The sequence below is a fragment of the Canis lupus genome, chromosome 1 (genome assembly GCF_003254725.2).
Source record: "Canis lupus dingo isolate Sandy chromosome 1, ASM325472v2, whole genome shotgun sequence".
Lineage (NCBI taxonomy): Eukaryota > Metazoa > Chordata > Mammalia > Carnivora > Canidae > Canis > Canis lupus.
In genome coordinates this window covers 114849602-114870665 of record NC_064243.1, presented here as the reverse complement: position 1 = coordinate 114870665, position 21064 = coordinate 114849602, and the positions used below count along the sequence as shown (strand labels likewise).

The 21064-nt window shown below is 51.8% G+C and overlaps 2 protein-coding genes and 1 pseudogene across 4 annotated transcripts in view; 1 reads left to right on the top strand and 2 right to left on the bottom strand.

The window, feature by feature from the left end:
- Nucleotides 1–1093: 1093 nt before the first annotated feature.
- On the bottom strand, nt 1094–1224 carry LOC112645760 (U4 spliceosomal RNA; annotated as a pseudogene).
- A 641-nt stretch (nt 1225–1865) lies between these two features.
- On the bottom strand, nt 1866–6161 carry PPP1R14A (protein phosphatase 1 regulatory inhibitor subunit 14A). The gene is made up of 4 exons (XM_025425124.3): nt 5901–6161; nt 3675–3755; nt 3078–3110; nt 1866–2081 (listed from the first exon to the last, which is right to left on the bottom strand). Exons 1-4 carry the CDS (start codon nt 6099–6101, stop codon nt 1953–1955), a joined length of 444 nt encoding a protein of 147 aa, XP_025280909.1. The 5' UTR covers nt 6102–6161; the 3' UTR covers nt 1866–1952.
- A 10085-nt stretch (nt 6162–16246) lies between these two features.
- Nucleotides 16247–21064, top strand: part of SPINT2 (serine peptidase inhibitor, Kunitz type 2) — a 29521-nt gene continuing 24703 nt past the window's right edge. Inside the window, exon 1 of one of the 3 annotated variants that reach the window (XM_049109890.1) lies at nt 16247–16655. In XM_049109890.1, coding sequence (XP_048965847.1) covers nt 16550–16655 — 106 coding nt within the window. In that variant the 5' untranslated portion in view covers nt 16247–16549. The remainder of the gene's footprint in view (nt 16656–21064) is intronic. The other 2 variants (XM_025425122.3, XM_025425123.3) reach the window with 2 other exon arrangements.

Here is a 21064-nt window from a genome sequence, read left to right as displayed (position 1 = left end):
GTTTGCTGGCCAGGGACGATAGCTTGTAGGAGCCAATGGTCCAGCAACTCCTGGCAAATCCCTACAATGGTAAGATGGATAGCGATGCTTATCACATGCCTGGCACTAGTCTATGATCTGTATATTTAAATCTCGCAACAGTGCTAGGGTAGGTACTGTTCTAATTCACAGTTGAATTTCACAGATGTGGAAACTGAAGCACAGAAAGGTTTAGTGACTTATTCAAGTTCACACAACGAGGAAGGGGGACAGATGGCATTTGAATCCGGGCAAGGACCCGAGTCCATGCTCTTATCCACTGTTATGCTCCTTCCCAATGTTTTGGCTGTAGTCTTGTTCTCAGTCAAGTTGTATGGCCCTTTAGATAGGTTATCTCAGGAGCATGAGCAGTCACTAACACTTTAGTATGAAATAGTCACACACGACACTAAAGTACAGCCATCACCACTATGGTTTACAAGAGCCCTACAGTGTAGTTCGGTAGTTGGGCTCTGGAGTCCTACGCCTGGGATTGGAAGCCTGGTGCCATCTCCCAGCTGTGTGACTTTGGGCAAGTGGTATCACTAAACTGGGCCTCAATTTCCTCATTCATGAAGTCCCCATTTTCCAGATGAGGAAACTGAGCAGCTCAACACATAGTGCACCCAGGACTTTAGAACCTGGGTTTTGAGCACGTATCACGGAATGAGGAACCAAAAACAGGTTCTGCAAGAGGGAAGTTTGGAGTTCCCTAAGCCCAAGGGGATGTTCTGGGAGATGCGCCCAGGTGACTGGATACCAGGAGGGCCGCCTCCATCCTCCACACATCCGTTCCCTATACATTTGGGTGGAGGAAAGGGGACACTGGAAGCCAGAGGTCTGTCTGTCTGTCTGTGAAGGGGCAGCAAAGCCACCTGCAGGGCTGGACAGGCAAGGGGCTCCTGCATGCCTCCTCTTCTTCAGTGGCATCTTCTCCTCCTGCCAGATTGGAGCTCAGCCCGCCTGGGACGGGTGCCTTGGCTGGGCTGCTGGGTGGTGCGGGGTGAGGATGGGGGCCAGGCCCCCCATGTCAGTCAGTAGAGGCAAGATGCGGCGGGGGTGGGGTGAGATGCCCGAGCTGTGGCACAGCCCCACCCGTCCCCGGACCACAGACAGGCAGCGGACAGCTAGGTTGCTGTTTTCAATTAGCAATAATCGCGTCTCGGATAAACCTCATTGGCTACGATACTGCCACTGCACAAAGCTCAACTAGGTTGTTGTTAAAATCCTGAAATACTTCCACAGTTAGGGAAGTATAAATAGCTACCACCCACTTCTGATGCCCTGGCCCCTCCCCTGGAACCCTTCAGGCCTCCCATCCTGGCTGGTGGATGGCCCCGCCAGTGTGTGCTGTCTTCCCTGGCTTAGCCTCAACATCAATCCCTCTGTCCACAAGGTTCAGAGCCCTCGGATACGGGTACCCATGTCACACAAACCCCTATGCAGCCTTCAAAGTCTTGCCTCAACGTCACTTCCTTCAGGAAGCCCTCTTGGTCTGTTCATGGTGTGCCGAGGTGATACTGGGTACCTTTGGTTTTGCGCATCTCCCACGGTGCAAGGACCACGGGCCATCGTTACCACGGGAGCCCTGAATGGCACCCATAGGGGCCCTGAGGCTTCCGTTAGGCCAAGGCTGGGGGGGAAGCGAGGACAAGAGGAGTCCTGGGAGGGGAGGGCGGTGTGGGGTCAGCAGGGCCGGTTCTCATGCTCTCTGGCTGCAGACTGATTCTCCATCTGTCGGGCCAGCTGCGGGGCTGGGAGGCGAGGAGACGCAGCCGGAGGGAGGGAGGTGGCGGGGTGGGGGGAGCTCGGGGAACTCCACGGAGGAGAAAAACAGGAGCACGGTGTTGTAACAGAACCATCACATACAACTTATAAACAAGCCAGGACGGTGGGGAGGGTAGGGGAGAAGGGAGGGCGCCCCGGAGGTGAGGTCAGGGTGGCGCGGTCCGGGCGGGGTCCTGGAGGGGGCCCAGGCTGCGCTCCTCGGAGGGGCTGGGCTGGCGGAGGCCCGGCTGCTTGTGGAGGCTTCGTAGCTTCACCAGCAGCTCCTGGACGAAGTCCTGAGGACAGGGCAGGGGTCCTAAGAACTCGGGAGTGGGGGGGAAGGTGGGAGGCCCCCTGCCCAGCCCAGGCCTCAGACCCTGGGCTCTGGCCCCCCACATCCCACATGCCATCCTGCATCCCATCCCACATCCCATCCCACATCCCATCCAGCATCCCATCCCATATCCCATCCAGCATCCCATCCCGCAGCCCGGGCAGTGAGAGGGCCTGGAGGTAGTTGGGGAGGGGGTGGAAAGGCAGAGACGGTGGGGAAGGGGTGGGGCAGATAGAGAGACACAGAGTCAGACACAGGGAGACACGGAGACACAGGGAGAGATCCAGAAGCTGAGACCGAAACAGAGGCACAGAGACAGAAACAGAGACAGCTGCAGAGGGAGAGACAAAAAGGACAGAGAAAGGAAGAGCCACAGAGAGACATCAAGATGTTTCTCAGGCCAAGAGAGCACCACGAGGGTCCCCAGGGACAGAGGCCTTCGCTCCGGGGCAGACAGACACAGGGTGACGTTTGTCCCTCAGGCAGCCCAGAGCTGGTTGGAGAAACATGAATATTTTTCCCTTTTAAAGCAGGGAAGGAAGTGGGAGGGGCTGGGCGGCTGGGCTTCAGGGCCTGGAGGGATGGGGGGTGAGGGGCAGAGGTGCGGAAGGGAATCCCAGGGCGGTGGTAGGGGAGGGAGCCCCGGGGGACAGAGCTCCGGGACAGGCTGAGCCCCAGGACTGGCAGCCCGAAGGGGAGGACCGAGGACCCGCAAGGGAGTGGCAGACACCAGACCCAGATGGGGCGCGTCTCAGTGGGGAGGAGAGGACGGGCCCCAGTGGCAGATGGAGAGAGAGGAGCCGGGGTGACAAGACAAAGACACCACTGGAGCAAAGGGCCGAGATACCCAGAGGGCTCCCCCCAGACTTCCCTCTGCCGCCCCCGGGGCCAGACAGCTTCTCCCCTCCACCCCGGGGACCCCCTTCTCGGGACCAGGATGCAGGGAGGGAACTCTCACCTCTGTGGGGTTGCCGCACGATGTCAGGAGTCCCTAAACACCCCGCCCCCGCAACAAAAAAAGAAAAGAAAATAGTAAATAACTAGCACCTAGGCCCCTCGGGCCCCTTCTCTTTCCCAACAAAGCCCCAAGGCAACAAGACAAGAGGAAGTCAGATTCCAGGGTGGACTTCCCGTCATTCATCATTCAAAGTGCCAGGGAAGAAATGGCCCGAGGGTCTTAGATAGCAACGGGGGCAGGATTGAGGCAACAAACTCAGCTCAGTCACCAGGATCAGCTGGAAATCCAGAGAGGGCCAAAAGGTCACACAGCATTTCCTGCCTCTTGGAGAGCACAGGTCCTAATTGCAAGGCCTTGGCAGTCGGCCTGCCTGGCGAGCTGTGGCCCTGTGACCCTGGACGAGTGATGAAATCATTTTCCCCATCTGGAAGGTGGAGAGTAAACCCTTCATGGTAAATCCTTCATAGTGTTTGTGAGGATTAAATGAGTTAAGTGGAAAGCAATTAAAACGGTGCCGGGCACATAGTAAGTGCTCAATAAACACGCAGGCTGTTGTGATCTTTAGGAGGGAGGGGGGCAGCTTTCCCTTCAGCCTACCTGGATTTTCCGGCTTCTGTCCTCTTCATTCTCTAATTCCAACAATTCATCAATGTTGACCTCATCGGGCATGTCTGCCTCCTAAGGTGGGGAGGGAGGGAGGGTGGTCAGGGTCCCTTGCCCGACCTTCCCTCGCCTTTGTCCAGGCCTCTGGAGAAGCCCCACCAGCCCCAGGGCCCAGCTGGCGGGTTCTGGAGCAACAATGTGGCAGTCAGGGACAGCACCGCCAAGGCGGGACATCTGGGTGGTGGGGGGAGGGGTGACAGATGGGTTGACAGAGGCCCAGGGGCCTGCACCAGCTCAGATGCCCGGGCCCCAGAGCCCTGAGAGCCTTGGGGCTGGCACAGGTCTCTCTCCTTGGCCCCAGTTCCCATAGAGGGAAACAGGCCTGGTCGAGTCTTGGAATGTCAGATTCTGGGATTCAGAAGAGGGGCTGGCTCTGCCCTTTCAAGGCAAAGTCTCAGCACTAGGTGTGGGGGAGGGGAGCAGGCAGGCCAGAGCCTGCTGGGGGAGGCCCCTTGCCTAGGGGACCGAAAGAGGGGGTAGGGCTCAGGCCAGCCCCCAGGGCCAAGAGTGCAGCCTGGTCAGTCCAGAGGGATGACCACCAACAGCCCCCAGAGTGGGCGGGTGGGATGAGCCACGAGCCCAACCTTGGGCAGCCCAGGGGGGGCTTCCTAGTACAGCCTCTTGGGGCAAGAAGCCACACGCCACACGCAGGCTGGCTCTCTATCCCTGCGGGGGGACAGAACCCAGCTGTCAAAGCAAGAGATCCCTGAGGCTAGAGTTCCTCCTCCCCCACCCAGTCCTTCTGACTTCACTGTGGGCCTCAGGGCTGGGTGGTACCGGGTTCGTGTGTGAAGGGGGTTCAGCAGTCTACAAATGTGTCACACGCCTGTGTGAGTGAGCCAGAGCCCGATGCCAGGGGGCCGGGACTGGCAGAAGCATGGGGCACTTTGGGCGCCGTCGTGGGTGTGGACTGTGGTCCTAGGACCTCGAGATGTGTGGCTCTGGCTCTGCTGTGTTTGTCTCCCTGTCATGTGTCCTGGGAGCTGTAATGCCCACCGTCTGGAGAATGACCTTAGGGGATGCCACCTACCAAGGGCAGCTGGACTTCTCTATCCACCTATAAGAGCCTCGGGTGTGCCTGAAAACAGTGGGACCCTGTGTCGCTGTGAGGGACCATGGTTTCCGTCACCCTTGAGCTGTGCCGAGGAGCATTTGTACATCCAGTCTGGGTACTGACACAACCACCAGGTCCCCGTAATTGTGTTTTGTGTGTGGCACGGTGTGACTGCTAGCAGAGACTCAAGTGAAAGGTGTGAAACGTCTGTCCGTAGCCTATGCGTCCACATGAGGCTGCCGCTTGTGTCCCGTGTGCCCACGGACGGCTGTAGTTTCTGCCATGGTGGGTCTGTTTGTACCTACGGCTCATGGGGTCTTCTGTCTGGGTGTGTTTTTAATTCTTTTGTGTGTGTGTGTCTGTGAGTGGCCGTAGCATCTGTCACTGTGTCTGCATGTGGCTCTTGCTTTTAGGAGGCAATGGATGGCTGTTCCTGGAATCCTTTGGTGTCGCAGGGTAGCGGCTGTAGCTTGTACCCTCCGCTCCACCGCGGGCTACCAGTAGCTGGAACTGGAGTCCTTCTGCGTGGGTGTAGTTGGCGGGGGCGTCTGCACGAGGCTGTGCCTGGGCTATTGTGTCTGTGGGTGTGTGTGGCTGCAGCACGTGTGATCCGTAGGTGACCACAGCTGGTGTCCCGGGGAGTCTGTGCGGGGCGGCTGCTTCTGCCGCTGGGTCTGTTGGCGGCCCTAACTTGTCACTGTGCACGGCTGAGTCCCGTTCCTTCCTTTGCTGTGCGCCTGCCTCTCGGTATCCTGCCGGTCACTCCAGCCTATCTATGTTTGGCTTTAGGACATCCCCCTCCCCCAGCCTTTCTCCAGATATAGCCGCCCCGGCTCCCCAACTTTGCCTCCTCGCCCCGCACATGCTCAACCTCCCGCCTTCCCCAGGTGCTTGCGCGCATCCCTGGACACCCAAGTGTGCGTCCGCGTCCACGAGCAGGGGCCCGCGAGCCCCGAGAATGCCTGGTCCCCGGCCGTGCGTTCTCCTGTGGGGCCGAGGCGGGCACAAGCCACCAGAGACCCCGAGGGTGTAAGGGGTCCGGACCCGGGGTCCGCGGGCGCGAGAGCCCCGCGCCGCGCCTTGGCCCGCGTCCCCTCCCCGCTCACCCTGCCGCGGTACAGCTCCTCCAAGCGCCCGTCGATCCACTTCTCCACGTCCAGCCGCCGCTGCAGCTCCCGCCGATCATACTTGACGGTGACACGCGCGTGTCGTTTCTGCAGCCCCCCGGGGCTGCCCCCCGGCCCGCGCGCCCGCGACGGAGACTGCAGCTTGCTCAGCACCCGCTTGCCCAGCCGCTGAGCTGCCATCGCCGTCCCGCCCCGGCCCCGCGCTGTGCGCCTTCTCCCCGCGCGCAGGGGGCCTCTTACGGGCCGGGGCGGGGCCGGCCGGGGGCGGGGGCTCCGCTCGCTCGCGGGCCAGCTCCGCCCCAGCCGCCCGGGCCTCAGTTTCCCCGGCTGCAGCGCAGGGACTGGTCGCTGCACCGCGGGAAGCCCGCGGCCGTGCACCGTGCAGGTATGCGCGCGGCCCCGGAGTCCCAGGCCCGGGCCGCGCGGCTGGGGCTCCCGGGGCCTAGATCCCGGGGGGCGGGGTCCCGGGACGGGCTCTCGGGGACCGCTCCTGTCTGCGCCCCCTGGCGGCTGCAAGGGACGGTGCGGGAGCCCCCGCGCCGCCTTTCCCTGCCGGGGAAGATCCCGCCCGAGTCCTCCCGGCACAGCATCTGTTCGTTCTTTCATTTTTTCACGCACCCGTGCAGCCTTTCGTTCACTTATTTACTCACTCCACTCAACAAATATGTATTTACTCGATGTCATGACATCTGTTAGCCTCTCTCTCTCTCCCTATCAGGCTCCTCAAGCAGGAGAGCATCCAGAGGGTCCTCTCTCCCTGTGGTTACTACCAGGCCCCTCCTCCCCACTCCCTTCAGCGTGGGTTTCTTTGTTTGTTTGCTTGTTTAAAGATTTTATTTATTTATTCATGAGAGACACAGAGAGAGAGGCTGAGACACAGGCAGAGGGAGAAGCAGGCTCCCTGCAAGAGTCCAATGTGGGACTGGATCCCAGGACCACGGGATCAGGCCCTGAATCAAAGGCAGACGCTCAACCGCTGAGCCACCCAGGCGTCCCCGCCATGGGTTTCTTGGTGACCTGTGCAGAGGGAGACGGCACCTGCTCCCTTCAGTCCTTTCAGCTTTCTGAAAATCTCAATGACATGATAGAGAGATAGAGAGATAGAAAGATAAAGATAGATGATAGATAGACGGACACCAGGCACTGTTCTAGGCACTAGAGATAGAGCAGTGAACAGACAAGCCCAGTTCAGGGAATTGACATTCTCGTGATGGAGGCAGTCAATAAACACAATAACCATTATTATACAGTTTATTAGAATATAAGTCTATGGAGAAATTTGAAGCAGAAAGGAGAAATGAAGTGAAGGAGGAGTTGCGGTTTTAGCAAGGGTGATCACAGAAGTTCCTTACTTCACCAGTCTTCCTTCTTCTAATTACAAGCAGAAAGAATGATACTTTAAAACTTAAAGTTAAAAAAATAAATAAATAAAATAAAATAAAACTTAAAGTTGAGGGGTACCTAGATGGCTCAGTTTGTTGAGCATCTGCCTTCAGCTCAGGTCATGGTCCCAAAGTCCTGGGATGGAGCCCAGCATCTGGCTCCCTGCTCAGCAGGGAGTCTGCTTCTCCCTCTCCCTCTGCTGCTCCTCCCACTCATATTCTCTTGCTCGCTCACTCTATCTCTCAAATAAATAAATAAAATCTTTAAAAATATCCAAACACTTAAATTTGGCCATAGCCCATCCCTGCTTAAAACCATCCATAAGTAGGCAATGGTTTCTTAGATATGACACCAAAAGCAGAAGCAACAAGAGAAAAAATATACAAATAGGACTTCATCAAAATTAGTAAGTTTTGGAACGCCTGGGTGGCTCAGCAGTTTAGCGCCTGCCTTCAGCTCAGGATGTGATCCTGGAGTCCTGGGATCGAATTGCACATCAGGCTCCCTGCATGGAGCCTGCTTCTCCCTCTTCCTGTGTCTCTGCCTCTCTCTGTCTCTGTGTCTCTCATGAATAAATAAATAAAACCTTTAAAAAAATTAGTAAGTTTTGTGTTTCAGAGGCACCCGGCTGGCTCAGTCAGTGGAGCTTGCAACTCTTGATTTCAGGGTTGTGAGTTTGAGCCCCATATTGGGCATAGAGCTTACTTAAAAAAAAAAAAAAAGTTTTGTTTTTCAAAGGATGTCATCAAGAAAGTGAAGAGAGGGCCCACAGAATGGGGAAAGAATTTCAAATCAGGGGGGCTTGGGTGGCCTAGTCCATTAAGCATCTGCCCCAGCTCAGGCCATGATCCCAGGACCTTGGGATGGAGCCTAGCCTTAGGCTGCTTGTTGAGTGAGGTGCCTGCTTCTCCTTCTCCCTCTGCCTATTGCTCCCCCTGCTTGTGCTCTCTCTGTCAAATAAATAAATAAAATATTTAAAAACAACTTGCAAATCATATATTTTTTAAAGATTTTATTTATTTACTCATGAGAAACACAGAGAGAGGTAGAATGTACACAGGCAGAGGGAGAAGCAGGCTCCAAGCAGGGAGCCCGACATGGGACTCGATCCCAGGTCTCCAGGATCACACCCCGGGTCAAAGGCAGGCGCCAAACCACTGAGCCACCCGGGCTGCCCAGCAAATCATGTATTTGATAAGATATTTGGTGGGGGGGGGGGTTAGATTTTATTTTTATTTATTTATTTAGTTAGTTATTTTTTAAAGATTTTATTTATTTACTCATGAGAAACAGAGACAGAGGCAGAGACACAGGCGGAAGGAGAAGCAGGCTCCATACAGGCAGCCAGACGTGGGACTCGATCCCAGGTCTTCAGGATCAGGGCCTGGGCCGAAGGCAGCGCCAAACCTCCGAGCCACCTGGGCTGCCCTGTAATTTCCTTTAAATGGAAAATACCAAGTGTTGGCAAGACGGTGGAGAAATCAGAATGTTCATACATTGATGTTAGGAATGTAAAATGGGAGATCCCTGGGTGGCTCAGCGGTTTAGCGCCTGCCTTTGGCCCAGGGCGCAATCCTGGAGACCCGAGATCGAATCCCACGTCAGGTTCCCGGTGCATGGAGCCTGCTTCTCCCTCTGCCTATGTCTCTGCCTCTCTCTCTCTCTCTCTGTGTGACTATCATAAGTAAAAAAAAAAAAAAAAGAATGTAAAATGGTGCAGCCACTTTGGAAAACAATGTGGCAGTTCCTCAAAAGGTTAAACTTAGAGTTACCATATGACTCAGCAGTTCTACTCCTAGGAATATACCAGAGAACTGAAAACATATGTTCACACAAAACCTTGTACGTGGATGTTCATAACAGCATTGTTCATAAGAGTCAAAAGGTGGAAACAACATGGCACATCAACTGATGAATAAAATGTGGTGCATCCACACAATGGACTGTTATTTGGCAATGAAAAGAAATTAAATACTGACATATACATGCTACCCCATAGATGAACATGCTAAGTGAGGGAGGCCAGACTCAAAAGGCTGCACGTTCCACTTATATGGAATGCCATAAATGGAAAATAGATTAGTGGTTGCCTGGGGCTGAGAGAATGGGGGGAAAGGGGAGTGACTGCTGACCAGTGCGGGGGTTTCTTCTGAGGATGATGTAATCTTCTAAATTGTAGCGTGATGGTTGCATAACTTCAGTAATATACTAAAACCAAAAACCAAACAAACAAAACCCCAACTAAAAACCACTGAATTGTACATTTAATTTTATTTATTTATTAAAAAGATTTTATTTTTTTATTCATGAGAGACACAGAGAGAGAGGCAGTACGCAGAGGGAGAAGCAGGCTCCCTGTGGAGAGCCTGATGTGGGACTTGATCCAGGATCCCAGGATTCAGACCTGAGCCAAAGGCAGACGCTCAACCACCGAGCCACCCAGACGCCCCTGAAATGTACATTTGATTTTATTTTGAATTGTACATTTTAAAAGGGCAAATCTTATGGTATGTGGCTTATATCTCAATAAAGCTGTTATATTAACAACAACACTGCCCATAGCTCCCCATTGTCCTGGGGCATTCGAAGCTCTGCCAAGCCTGTGATGTTCTCTGATTGGCTGGTGGGGGGGAGCCCAAAAGTGAGGCTACAATCAGATGGGGTGGGGGGCTGGTGGTCTAGGCGGTGAAAGAATTCACCTGAGGCAGAACAAAGGAAATAGAAGTTTATTGACTACACCAAAAGGGAGCTGGTGAGCAGGGCAACAGAGAAGAGGCAAAGGAGCAGGGGTGAGGGCTATATTTTAAAGCCAGAAGTGAAAAGGAAGGGCACCCCGGGTGGCTCAGCGGTTTGGCGCCGCCTTCAGCCCAGGGCGCGATCCTGGAGACCCTGGATCGAGTCCCATGTCAGGCTCCCTGCATGGAGCCTGCTTCTCCCTCTGCCTGTGTCTCTGCCTCTCTCTCTCTCTCTCTCTCTAGCTTTCTCATGAATAAATAAATGAAATCTTTATTTTTATTTTTTAAGATTTTATTTATTTATCCACGAGAGATACAGAGACAGAGGCAGAGGGAGAAGCAGGCTCCATGCAGGGATCCCGATGTGGGACTCCATCCTGGGACCCCAGGGTCACGCCCTGGGCCAAAGGCGGCGCTAAACCGCTGAGCCACCCAGGCTGCCCTAAATGAAATCTTTGAAAAAAAAAAAAAGAAGTGAAGAGGAATTGGGACCCATGGAATTCCCCCTTCTTGGGTATCTGGGCCTGGTTGTACACAGCTCATTGGTCAGTTAGGGCCTGTGGATATTTTGAGGTGGGCCGCCTGCTGTCTATATTCAGCCAGGGTGTTTCTGTGGGCCCTTTTGTCTGAATCTAGTTTCCATTGTTCACGCCTGTTGTCTCAAAGTAGCCTCTACAAAGCATGCTCCCATCTCAGCACCTTTGCCCTAATAGTTCTGTCAGGGAAGCTCTTCCTGAGGTTGATAATAGCAGGACTCTTTCCTTTATCTCCCTCACATGTTCACCTGAGCTGTGAGGTCTTGCCTGAACATCCTGTCTCATATTGTGACTCCCAGGCCTCTTACCTGGCTTGATGTTTTATCTGTAACATTGCCTTTCAACATTGTATATAATTTACTCACTTTGTTTATCATCTGTTTACCAACTAGTGATGTGCCAAAGGGCAATACAAGTGGTCTCCGGGAATCCAGGCAAAAGGGGAGTACACTGTCTGTAGAGAATTTATATTATTAAAAAAAAAGAAAGAAAGAATTTCTATTCTTTCTTTCTTTCTTTCTTTCTTTCTTTTTTTTTTTTTATTTTATTTATTTATTCATGAGAGACACAGAGACAGAGGGAGAAGCAGGCTCCATGTAGGGCGCCTGACTTGGGTCTCAATCCCAGGTCTCCAGGATCACGGCCTGGGCCAAAGGCAGGCGCTAAACCGCTGAGTCACTCAGGCTGCCCTATTTATCTATTTCTTAAAAAGATTTTATTTATTTATTCATGAAAGACACACAGAGATAGGCAGAGACATAAGCAAAGGGAGAAGTAGGCTTTCCACAGGAAGCCCAGTGAGGGACTGGATCCTAGGACCTCAGGATCACGACCTGAGCCAAAGGCACATGCTCAACCACTGAGTCACCCAGGTGCTCCTGTCTGTGGAGAATTTAAAAAAATAAATAAATAAAATTGACCAAAAGTTGGCCCAGTTTTTCTTTTTTTTTTTAAATTTTTTTTAAATTTTTATTTATTTATGATAGTCACACAGAGAGAGAGAGAGAGGCAGAGACACAGGCAGAGGGAGAAGCAGGCTCCATGCACCGGGAGCCCGACGTGGGATTCGATCCTGGGTCTCCAGGATCGCGCCCTGGGCCAAAGGCAGGCGCCAAACCGCTGTGCCACCCAGGGATCCCAAGGCCCAGTTTTTCTTACACTGTGCACAGTCATAAAATAATCCTCCAAAATAATCCAAAATCTTTCATTGGTCTGCTTATAAGCAATTGATGCACTTACTGTTGAGTTTTATTTTATTTTTTATTATTGTAAAGATTTATTTATTTATTTGAGAGGGAGAGAGAAAACATGAGTGGGGGGAGGGGTAGAGGGAGGGAAGCCGACTGCTGGCTGAGGGTAGAGCTCAACAGGGGCTTGATCTCAGGAATTTGAAATCATGACCTGAGCTGAAATCAAGTCACTGCCCAACCCAACCAACCGAGCTATCCAGACTCCCCTGTTGTTTTAATAATAGGCTTCCAGTTAGGTATTTTTATTACTGTATCCTTTAGTAAACATTGTATTTGTAATAGTCTTCTATTGCTACAGAATAAATTACCACAAACTTTGTGGCTTAAAACTTATTATCTCATGGTTTCTGGATCTGGGCCAAACATGGTTTAGCTGGGCGGTCTGCTCCAGGGTCTCCCCAAACTATAATTCAGGGGTCAGACATCTCACCAGAGGCTCAAATGGGGAAAGATCTGCTTCCAACTGCTTGACCTTGTTAGGATGAAGTCATTTTCTTGCTGGTTATCAGTAGGGGCTGCTCTCAGCTCCTTGCTATGTAGCCTTTTCCATAAGCCTTACTATGTGGCAGCTTATTTGATTCAAAGCCAGCAATAGAGAGTCTCTCTCTCCAGTCCACTAAGGAGTCTTATATAATGTAATCACAAACCTCCTTTGCCATATTCTATTGATGAGAAGCAGTCCCATGTCCTGCTCACACTTGAGGGGAAGGGATTACATAGGCCATGTGCATGGGGGCTACCCAACATGTTTGCCACAAAATCCTAGGGAAGTTAATATAGAGAACTCCCAAGTGTACAGTTGACCTCTGATGTATGAAGACTCAGCTGTATGTGTTCATTTTGAAAGTAAGTTCATAATAATTTTTTTTTTTTTTTTTAAATTTTTATTTATTTATGATAGTCACAGAGAGAGAGAGAGAGAGAGAGAGAGGCAGAGACACAGGCAGAGGGAGAAGCAGGCTCCATGCACTGGGAGCCCGACGTGGGATTCGATCCCAGGTCTCCAGGATCGCGCCCTGGGCCAAAGGCAGGCGCCAAACCACTGCACCACCCAGGGATCCCAAGTTCATAATAATTTGGAATAACTTGGGCTTGTGCAGTTTGAATCTCCAATCTCTGTGATTCCATATATTCTTGCATTTAAGTAATAGATTAGAAATTAAAATGATAGCACAATGATTGTAAAGATAAACTATTCAGCCACCCTACATATTTTTTTGGAATTTTTGTTTAAAATAGTGAATCAGGGGATCCCTGGGAAGCTCAGTGGTTTAGCGTCTGCCTTTGGCCCAGGGCGTGATCCTGGAGACCCGGTATCGAGTCCCAGCCTCTCCCTCTGCCTGTGTCTCTGCCTCTCTCTCTCTATGTCTATCATAAATAAATAAAATATTAAAAATAAAATAAAATAAAAATAGTGAATCAGGGTATGAACTGTGAGATGTAGTTTGTTTTGTGTTTTTTGTGGGTTTTTTTCTGGTAAGTGAAATTTTCATGCACACATGAAATACTTTACTGAATTGAGTAATACATTTTGTTTATTTTCGATTGTTAATTTTATGACTAAAGAACAAATAAAAAATGATTCCTACGTGATTGTTATTGAAAATAATTTTCTGGTAGAGAGGAGGAAGCATAAAAAAGTTACCCCTCCAGCTGTGAAATATGCTAGTTCTACCACTGTTCCCATTACAAAGTGAGTTCCAACAGGGCAGAATTTTGCTTTGTTCACTGTTGTATCTTCCCCAGCATTTAGAACAGTACCTAGCTCATAGTGGGTGCTCAATATATATGCTGAATGAACAGATAGATGCATGAAGCAATGAATGGACCTGTGACTCCTCTGCAGCCACAACTCTCACCACAGTACTGTCTTTCAGCTCAAGCCCGGCTTATTGGAATAGGGTAGGATTCAGGTGCTGTGGGGATCCCTGGGTGGTGCAGCGGTTTAGCGCCTGCCTTTGGCCCAGGGTGCAATCCTGGAGACCCGGGATCGAATCCCACGTCGGGCTCCCGGTGCATGGAGCCTGCTTCTCCCTCTGCCTGTGTCTCTGCCTCTCTCTCTCTCACTGTGTGCCTATCATAAATAAATAAAATTAAAAAAAAAAAAAAAGATTCAGGTGCTGGAGAGATCTTTGTCCTCACATTCAGATTCTTGACCTGAGTCTTTGGACCTCGCTGCAAGATTAAAGAAGATGGTGGAGAAAAAACATATATATTTTTAAAGATTTATTTATTCATGAGACACACACACACAGAGGCAGAGACATAGGCAGAGGGAGAAGCAGGCTCCATGCAGGGAGCCCGATGCAGCACTTGATTCCAGGTCCCTGGAATCACAACCTGAGCCAAAGGCAGACACTCAACCGCTGAGCCACCCAGATGTACCTCCCCACACGATATTTTTTAAATAAAGAAAATGGGGGGCCTGCCTTTAGCCCAGGGCCAGATCCTGAAGACCCAGGATCTAGTCCCATGTCGGGCTCCCTGCATTGGAGCCTGCTTCTCCCTCTACCTGTGTCTGTGTCTCTGCCTCTCTCTCTCTCTCTGTGGCTCTCATGAATAAATAAATAAAATTTAAAAAAAAAAGAATTCTTAAAAAAAAAAATATATATATATATAAAATAAATAAAGAAAATGGTGAGGATGCTTAGTTGGCTTAGTTGGTAACAGTACATGACTTCTAAGGTTGTTGAGTTTGTGCCCCATGTTGGGTGTAGAGATTACTTAAAAATAAAATCTTTTATTTATTTATTTTAAGATTTTATTTGTTCATGAGACACACACACACAGAGAGAGAGAGAGAGAGAGAGAGAGAGAGAGGCAGAGACACAGGCAGAGGGAGAAGCAGTGTCCATGCAGAGAGCCCGAGGTAGGACTCAATCCCAGGTCTCCAGGATCAGGCCCCTGGGCCAAAGGCAGCGCCAAACCGCTGAGCCACCCGGGCTGCCCTATTTTTTTTTTTTTTTAAGATTTTTTAATTTATTCATTTGAGAGAGAGACAGACAGAGAGAGAGTGCACAAGCAGGGGGAGAGGCAGAGGGAGAGGGAGAAGCAGACTCCCCACTGAGCTGGGAGTCCTACATGGGATAGTTCTCAGGACCTGGAGATCATCACCGCAGCTGGAAGGCAGACACTTAACCATCTGAAGCCCCCCAGGCGCCCTTAATAATATCTTTAAAAAAGTAGGGACGACTGGGTGGCTCAGCGGTTGAGCGTCTGTGTTTGGCACAGAGCATGATCCCTGGGTCCTGGGATTAAGTCCCACATCCGGCTCCCTACAGGGAGCCTGCTTCTCCTTCTGCCTGTGTCTCTGCCTCTCTGTGTGTGTCTTTCATCAATAAATAAATAAAATTTTAAAATAAAATAAAATAAAAAATAAAAAATAATAAAGGGCCCAAAACTTTGCTTCAGTTAAACACTATTTTGATAACCCAGTTAAAGCTCCTCGCATATTATTATGCCAGGAGGGAGACTGAATAGTGGGAGTGGCCCTGGATCCAGGTGGGCACGGTTGCCTTTCTTGCCTGAGGACTTTTGCATTTGCCATTCCGGATGCTTGGAATGTTTGGCCATCAGCCCTTGTCATCCTCCAGGGTTCATTATCCAACCCACCTCCTCACTTCCATCACCTCAGTCCCTGATCCTTCAGTCTGCGCTTCCCTGTCACATCCCCAATCATTTTTTAAAAATATTTTATTTATTTATTCATGAGAGATAGAGAGAGAGAGGCGGAGACACAGGCAGAGGGAGAGGCAGGCTCCATGCAGGGAGCCCGACGTGGGACTCCATCCCGGGACTCCAGGATCACGACCTGGGCCGAACCCAGGCACCAAACCGCTGAGCCACCCAGGCGTCCCCCCAATCATTTTAATCACTCTGTCCTATGCTTCCGTCATCAGTCATTACTCTCGGCTGTTCCTGTCTGGTGAGGAAGGGCCTCGTCTGGCGGGGTCACCGCTGGGTTTCCAGTAACGCGCCTGGCAGGCGGTCAGTGAACGGTGAATTTAATAAATCGCTCACCCTCAAAGGAGGGCAGAAATAACGCGAGCTCCATCGTCACAATCTCAGGAGCCGCGGAAGGGCGTCCCGTACCCTCTCCCGCCACCCCGAGGCCCGGCCCAAGAGTGAAGGTGCGGGGACGTCACGCGGCCCCGGCGGGGCTCCGCGGGCTTGCGCCTCCCCGAGGGCTAGGAGCTACCGCGGGCGGGACAATGCAGGCCCCGCCCATCCCCGGGCCAGCCCAGGTGCGCCGCGAGGTGCGCCGCGAGGCCCGCCGCTCAGGTGCGGCTCCCTGCGCCTGCGCGCCCCGCCTCGCCAGGTGCGCCCCGCCCCCTCACCGACCTGCACCTTCGCGAGCTGCTCGGAGGCGGCCGCCATTGGCTCTGGCGCCCACCGAGCGTTTCGAGGTGCGGTGGGGCTCCGAAGGGTGAGAAGGTCGCTGAGTGTCGCGACTGGGGCAAGGGGCGAGTGCGGGGGCGGACAGAAGCCGCGCGGGCGTGGGAGGGCGACCGTCCGCCCGCCGAAGGGCCGCCGAGGGCTCCCGCCGAGGACTCCGGCCGCAGCGCCCGCGCCGCACCGCACCGCGCGGCCCCTCCGCGAGCGCCCGCACCTGAACGCGAGGCTCTCCAGCGCGCGTGCGCGCCAAGGGTCTTCCCGCCCCCGATCGCGAGACCCTAACGGCCGGCGGCTCGACGCTTCGCCTGCGCTGCCGGGTGGAGCCCGACATGGCGCAGCTCCGTGGGCCGGGGCGGTGCGGGGCGCTCGTCGCCCTGCTGGCCTCGCTGCTGCTCTTCCGGGCTGAGGCGGCCGACGGAGAACGTGGCGTCCACGGTGAGGGCCGGCCCGGGGCGGGTCCCCGGGGAGGCGTGGAAGGCCGGGCGGGGGCGAAGTAGGAGCGCGGGGGGCCTCGGGCCGCGGCTGAACCGGGCGGGTGGGCGGCCCGGGGAAGCTCAGGGGGTGTGGCGGGGCGGGCTCTGGGAGGTGGAGCCTGGGGAAGAGGTTTGGGGGCCCCCGGGAATGAGGACGGGCGGCCGAGCCAGGGGCAGGAAAGTTTCCTGCGGGTAAGGGAGGAGACTTCGGATTATTGACCGAAGAGGAGTGGCTTTGGCCCTTCCTGTGGCAGGAAGTGGGGGAGAGGCCCGACCGAACTGCAGCCTCCTGCTGCCCCGGAGGGCCCTGGGAGGCCAGGCCTGAGAGGGTGGGGGTTGGATCAGGTGACGCTGAGGCAGCTCTAGCTTCTGGGAAGAAGCCCCCACGCCCACCTCTTTGGAAGTTGGACCACAGCCTCCCGAGAGATCTTATCTGGTTCAGTTGCGGTAGAGCGCCTCCAAATGGAAAGGTGTTTCTCGGTGAAATCCAAAGGGAGAAGAACAAAAGCATTGGAGGGGAGAAACTTTGCCAAGGTGCAAGAGTGAGGGCCCCTGGGGCACCTGGGTGGCTCAGTGGTTGAGCGTCTGCCTTTGGCCCAGGGTGTGATCCTGGGGTCGTGGGATCGAGTCCCGCATCAGTCCCAGCACCCTGCATGGAGCCTGCTTCTCCGTCTGCCTGTGTCTCTGCGCCTCTCTGTGTCTCTCATGAATAAATAGGTAAAATCTTAAAAAAAAAAAAAAAATGGGGACCCCTTGGTATAAGAAGAGTATTGGCATTGAGAAGCAGGGGTTGGGTTCATGGAACTGATCCTTACAGGTTGGTGGAGAATATAAGGCTCTCTACATTCTATGTGAAGTTTGGCCTGGGAAGGCCTTTTTGAATAAATGTTCTAACCTCAACTGCTTTGGACAAGCACAGTCAGGCTTTGAAAAAAAAAAAAGAAAGAAAGAAAGAAATAAAACCCTCTTTTCAAAGAGGAATTCATTGATTCAGCAAAACGTATTGAGTCCCTGTTATGTGTCAGGGATGGTCCTGGCACCGGTGATAACAGCTGTGACTCAGACAAGCCAGGTCCCTGTGCTTAAAGAGCTTATATTCTAGTGGGAGAGACAGAGACAGTGAGTAAACATTAAGATAAGAAGCAGTCCCCACAGGATTAAATTACTAAGAAGTAAATGAACAGGGTGAAGTCCACAAACAATGTGATGTAAGATGATGGGGCGGCTTTAGCCCAGGTGGTCAAGAGAGGTCTCTGAGGAGGGTGACCTCTTGAGCCCTAACAAGAACCAGGAGGCAGCAGGCACACAAAGACCTGGTGGGTGAGAGTCCAGTTGGAGGTAATGGAGTAAAAAGGCTTCGAGGTTGGAGCAAGCCTGATGGTGTTCAAGGAAAAGACAGACGCCTGGGTGGCTCAGGAGGTTGAAAATCTGCCTTTGACTCAGGGCGGTATCCCGGAGTTCCGGGATGGAGTCCGACATCAGAGCCTGCTTCTCTCCCTGCTTGTGTCTCTGCCTCTTTCTCTCATGAATAAACAAATAAAATCTTAAAAAAAAAAAAAAAAAGGAAAAGACAACCATCACACTGGAGCAGGAGTCAGGGCGGGGAGAGAATTGGAGGAGGATGTGAGGGGGGAGAAGTAGGCAGGAGCCAGGTGGCTTCATAGGCTGGCATTTGGGGTGGAGAGAAAGCAGGATGTGTAGACACCAAGTCATCACCTGTGGTGGCTTCCGAAGGCTGTTAATTTCCCCATACCTGAGGCAGAGAAGAAAAATGAGCTAATGAGGATGTCAGGGGTCAGTGGGGGAGAGGATCAGCTCTGTAGGTCAAGGAATCAAGGGTGCAGTGGTCATTCCTACAGTCTAAACCAGAACTCGACAGCTCTTCTGGAGTTTTTTCCAATGATGTGATTATGTTAGGATGTACTTTCCAGTATCAAAACTGAGTTTAGGGTTAACCTCAACTGCTTACTCTGAGCGCCAATGTGTTTTTAATTCTTGAAACAACCTGGAGCAGTGGTCTTGCCTTGGGTCACGCGATACTAATTGAGAAAGTCAGTTGTCTGGCTTCAGAGGCCCTCTCTTTTCCTAATGGCCTTTCTGGTTGCTGCAGCTGGCTGGACCTCCTGACCTTTCAGAAGTATTCTTGCCTGGTTTTGTGAACTAATGACCTTGCTTATCTGAAGTTCTGTTTGTTTGAAAGCTTTCAGTAGTTGAATTTGAGGTGGGAAGTAGTTTTGATTTTTTTCACCCCTTATTGCTCTTATTTTTCTCAGGAAGCGAGGTCTTCCACTAAGAGCGACATGTTTCTCCAGCCACATTGCAACTGCATAGATGCCACTAGATGAGTATGGTGAAGTGGGAAGGTGTGTAGTGAATGTGTGAGGAGGTGATCATAATGGTCAAGGAATTTAATCTGTGTGAAGACTGAGGACGCTGAGGGGTAGAGGAAAGGTGTAGGGTCAGTGAATTGTTGGAGTTAAGGTTTTGGAGGGAATGAATAGAAAGACAAGATACAGTGGGCAGTGAGTGAGATGCATGAAGCTGAGATTCCAAGAGGCTGTGCTTACTGAGACAAGGTCTAGGCATAACCACTGGGGGGAGAGGCTGAGGGGAAGACCAAAATGTTGGAGAAGAGATCTAGGAACCCAAGAGGCCAAGGATGGTCCGAGGGTCACCCACCTGGGTATGGAAATCACTGAGAACGATGAGAGAGGCAGCATGAGTCATGAAATTAGGCTAGGAGATGATGCACAAGGTGGGGTACAATCTACTTTGATGATGAGATTAATAGCTGGGGTTTTGAGAGGGCAGGTGTAGAAGCAGCACCAGGAGCAAGGAGACCTACCTTTTTGGAAGGGCACAAGAGAAGGCATGTCCTCAAGGGAGAACAGGAGTAAGAAAGTGACAAGAATGTTCAGAGAAGAGACTGAGGAAATGAGAGATTTTGTTTAAGGTAGTTGCTAAGTTCCAAGCCCCAGAAGTTAGGGGGAAGAGAGATGGGAACAAAATAGGGTGTATGGGGATGAGGCGGGTAATTCAGGAGTCTGGGGTTGATGTGATAAGCAAATGATAGGAGTGTTATGTGGTTTCAAGACTGACAATGTTGGGCAGGCACTAGATGTTGGAGGGCAGATAGGAAGGGGTGTGGGATGTAGTGGACATGTGGGGTCTGGACAAAGGGTGTCCTGAATCCAGACCCCTGCAGGTGGAGGGTGGGGGAAAGCTGATGGTGCTCTGGGTGTTGGCTAGCATTCCGGGAGTCTGCCATGGAAAGCACACATAGTATAAACTGGCCCAAGAAGCCTCAAACAGACTTTTTTTTTTTTTTAAATAGATATTTATTTATTTATTTATTCATGAAAGACAGAGGGGCAGTGACACAGGCAGAGGGAGAAGCAGGCTCCATGCAGGTAGTCCGACGTGGGACTCGATCCCGGGACCCCAGGATCACGCCCTGGGCCAAAGGCAGGTGCTAAACCGCTGAGCCACCCAGGGATGCCCTCTCAAACAGACTTTATGTGACTTACAGTTTCTAGAATTGAGGTTTTTTTTTTTTTAAGATTTTATATATTTATTCATGAGAGACACACAGAGAGGCAGAGACACAGGCAGAGTGAGAAGCAAGCTCCATGCAGGGAGCCAGACGTGGGACTCGATCCTGGGACTCCAGGATCACACCCTGGACTGAAGGCGGCGCTAAACCGCTGAGCCACCCGGGCTGCCCGAGACTTTTTTTTTAATGGAAAAATTTGGCTAGGGCTCTGCATGAAAAATGTGAGTCAGTGGCATCAGGGCAGTGTTCCCACATAGCACCCATAACTTTTGGAAATGACATTTACTGCTCTCCCTCAGTCTTTTTTTTTTTTTTTTTTTTTATTTCTCCCTCAGTCTTTATGCACTTGGCCTGCCCACCTTATCTCTAAGCATTTGAGTTGTGACCCCCATCCCCATACATCTTAAGAATATGCTGTATTTAGTAAATGGAGGTAGAGAAAACATAACAGCTCCTTATAAATTGTATGGTGTAGGGACAGGTATGTGTATCATTGCTGTTAGGGAGGGAAAATCCCTTATCAGGTGGCCACAAATGTGTGTGATTTTTTTTTTTTTAATTTCTTCCCTGGGTGGATAAGTCTTATTATTTGGAATGCCACAATATATGTAATTTTAATTTCAGTACAAGGGCAGGTAATACAGTTGGCCCTTGAACAACGCGGGGATTAGGGGCACATCTGTGCAGTTGAAAATTCACAGGTAACTTTTGATTCCCCTGAAATTTAATCTCTTGATAGCCTACTGTTGACTAGAAGCCTTACCAATAACACAGTTAATTAACACATATTTCGTATGTTACGTGTATTAAATACTGTA